The sequence below is a fragment of the Zea mays genome, chromosome 5, assembly GCF_902167145.1.
Source record: "Zea mays cultivar B73 chromosome 5, Zm-B73-REFERENCE-NAM-5.0, whole genome shotgun sequence".
Lineage (NCBI taxonomy): Eukaryota > Viridiplantae > Streptophyta > Magnoliopsida > Poales > Poaceae > Zea > Zea mays.
In genome coordinates, this window is record NC_050100.1 from 153,683,845 (window position 1) to 153,687,491 (window position 3,647).

A 3,647-nucleotide genomic window follows, 5' to 3' on the forward strand; every position below is an offset into this window, starting at 1 on the left:
TTAGGCAGAGCTTTGGGCAGTGTCCACCTGGTGCAGATGAGCAGACGGTTGGATACCATTGTCGAGCTTGGATTCTCCATCTCTTTGGTTCAGTTCTTTTTCCAGACGCAACAGGCGACAGCGCGTCATGGATGTTTCTGCCCTGCCTGACTGACTGGGATACGACCGGAGGTTACAGCTGGGCTTCAGCAGTGTTGGCCTTCCTGTACAGGCAACTTTGCGAGGCTTGTCGTCGTTCGTCGAGGACCGCCAGCTTAGGTGGATGTGTCTACCTACTACAGCTGTGGATGTGGGCACACATACCTGTCGGGCGACCCAGAGAGTTTCCTCCTCGTGAGTGGTTCGTGGTAGCCGGACATCGGCTTAAGCCCACGGCTGCTTACCGCTGGGACCAGGTCGAGGAGCCATTCGCACGACACCAGCGTGCTTACGTGGAGTACTCAAACGAGCTCGACGCACTTACTCCTTCGATGGTGAGTTGTCTCCTTTTTTCTTTTTACATGTCCTTTCTACTTTTATCACACGACACCAGCGTGCTTACATGGGCTTTCTAAAACTTTTGCAGGTGACTTGGCAACCGTATCTTGATCCATATTTCGCCAGCATACAGTTGAGCAGCATGTGCTCAATAGACGAGAACCTCTACCTCATGAGGTGTCCCCTCATCTGTTTTTATGCTGTTGAGTACCACTTGCCCCACAGAGTTGCTCGACAGTTCGGATTGCGCCAGGAGTTTCCGGTGGAGCCATTCTCGACTTCAATAGAACTTCATAAGTGAGTTACTACATGCACTTGTTATTCTAACTAATAATTGAAATATCAGTTAGTCGCTAATATATGGTTCTAACTTTTGCAGGTTCGACAGACAGAGACAGAAGAAGGTCACGGACTTCGAGACGCACCATCGTGATTACATTGATGAATGGGACCAGCAGGGGGATCTGAACTATGAGAATGACCAGGCGCACACAAACTACAACTTCCGGAGGTATTTGATTTGGTATTCTGGTGTGACTAGGTGCAAGTTGAAGGGACAGTGGACAACAGCAGACTACGCCGAGCAAGAATCGTCAGACGACGAAGACACAGCTTTCGACATAGCTGCTCGGCACGGGTCCCAAATTGAGGCTGCTCCAATCCTTGATAGAGTGGTAACTATTTCTTTACTAAAATTAGAGATTTCTATTTAATGAGATATGTCTAGTTTTGAGCATCCTAATGTCTTAACTTGTGATAGGGAAACTCTATGCTCGTATCTGTTGTTGAACTCGAGCGTATCTCACAGAGAACTTCAGATACTACTACGTTATCGTTACTATCAGTGAGTATCAATGTCTAACAGAAAACTTGTTTATTTGTATGTTGTAACATATGTCTTTAACTAACATTTCGATTACAGAGGGTATCACGTCGTCTTCGTCGAGCAGCGGCTCGGTGTGGATGCCGGTCTCTAGCGGGCGTTGACGTGCAGCTGCCTGTGCCTCGTATGCAGCAGGACGTTCAGCCTCCTATTTGTGCAGTTGGACCATCTACAGCAGGACTCAGCTCGTCGCGATCGACGCGGGACACGTTTGAGAACGTGGCCCAGGACGACGACGATGACGACGACGACGACGACGACGATGGCGCTGGCGCTGGCGCCGCAGGTCAGGTGGAGATTGGACCGTCTCAGTTGCAGGATGCTCCTACAACTCAGGCATCACAGCTGACACCACGTAGAAGGCGTCCACGAGACCCTTACACTCCAGGCACCGACGCTCTTGGGGCCAAGGGCAAGGGTAAGACTAGGAGGAAATGAATACTTTTGTGATATGGACTGTGTGATTTGGACTTATGCTGGAGACGGTTGTAATATGAACTATGTTTTGTGTTTTGGACTATGTGTTGGGGAACTTGTATTTTGGACTTTGTTTGTGGACATTATATGAAGAACTATGTTCTGTGGATGTTTTTATATTCGATGTGATTTTGTGATGTATTATATGTTGAAATGCTTATATGTCTTATAATATGTGATTATTTGAACTGTGGTTGTTAATAAAACAAGGGGAACTCTGCAAATATAATGAGAAAATTAAGTTAGCAAAGTCAGGATAAATAAATTGTACTAACATAATTATAATATCATTTATCTCACTTACTTCCCTTGAGGCGATCAGCAAGATTATCCAACATCTGTTTCTCGGCTTGAGCCGCTTCCCATTCCCTTGCATCCTGTGCTCTCTTCTCATCTGCCGCCTTCAACCTCCTATACTCTGCACGCTTCGGGCTATCATAAAAGGCAGACTTTGCTTCCCTACGCATGTCGCGTATGCGATCGTTAATGTACGAATCAACGAGCTGAGATCCACAACGCATCTTCTGTCCCATTATTCTCTTGGACTCTATTGTCCGCATCACCTCTCCTTTGTCGTCGTAACTCTCCCAACTGCATTTCCTCGTCTCCTACAAAAAAATAGTAAGTACCGCTATAACATTACATCTGGTGCAAAAAAAAAATACCAACCTCATCGTAATCGACCATATGTCCACAAAAATATCCAACACCAAGCTCCGAAGGAACTAATCCATACTTAGCTTCAATACCGCATTTGCAGAGTACTGGATCAAATTTGACCTCTTCTGCCGCCCACCCCATGTATCTCTTTTCCTTTACCTCTGGCTCTGGCCAATGGGACAAAGGACCATACAACCACTCTCTGAAACGACACTTACGCCACCCGTATGGCTGCAGGAGAAAAAATTAGTAATTTATTGTAAATAAAAACTAGTTCATATATTTAGCGTATCAATGGGCTCACATAATCAATGTTCGGACAACAGAACTGCTTGTCATAGTCTTCGTCGATGACAGCACGGTCTCCACAATCGCATCGAGGCGGTGAGTCCATCCGTCTTTCTGTTGCTACCTCCTTCTCTGCATCCGTCATTGGTGGAGGATTCGGGGGAGGAGGTACCCAACGCTTAAAACGCTCATGACTGGTCTTTCCACTCAACCAATTAACGAAAAGAAGATATCGAGGGTCAAATTTATCAGGACCATCCGTCATTGCGGCCACGTCAGAGCTCGGCGCCATAGGCTGTGGCGCCGAGCTGTGTTAGCTCGGCGCCACGGCCTATGGCGCCGAGCAAAGGGTCCAAAACTGCATTTAAAATTTTTTTAGGTCTAAACGTGAATTTACTTCAGTTTAGGGGCTAAAATACAAAAAATTCGGCCTCCGAGACCATCACGAGAGCCGTATGTCTCAATCTGCCAAAAAGATAGAAATTATACACACACCGATCGATCAACATGTGGTTTTATGCTTACATTGTGTTTCTGATTTTATATAAATATAAACGAAAAAGAGTTTCTCCCATCCATGCATGCCACTTGATTATGTGCAATGTTTTTATGCAGATCGATCGATCAATGGCAAGTGGCTAATGTGTGCCACTACCGGAATCGATGGCTTTGCCGAGTGGCTGAAGTACTTGGCAAAGCCTAAAAAAACTCGGCAAAAACTTTGCCGAGTGTCGCACTCGGCAAATAAGGCTCGGCACACAGTACATCGACAAAGCCGTCTTTGCCGAGTACTTTTTCTCGGGCACTCGGCAAAGACTTTGCCGAGTGCCAGACAGTACTAGGCAAAGAAGCTTCTTTGCCG

General features: G+C 46.4%; 1 protein-coding gene across 1 annotated transcript; it reads left to right on the forward strand.

Annotated features, from left to right (window-relative positions):
• Positions 1–425: 425 nt before the first annotated feature.
• LOC118471958 (serine/threonine-protein phosphatase 7 long form homolog) lies at positions 426–3,427 on the forward strand. The gene is made up of 4 exons (XM_035958895.1): positions 426–473; positions 566–774; positions 857–1,046; positions 3,401–3,427. Exons 1-4 carry the CDS (start codon positions 471–473, stop codon positions 3,425–3,427), a joined length of 429 nt encoding a protein of 142 aa, XP_035814788.1. The 5' UTR covers positions 426–470.
• Positions 3,428–3,647: the final 220 nt, after the last annotated feature.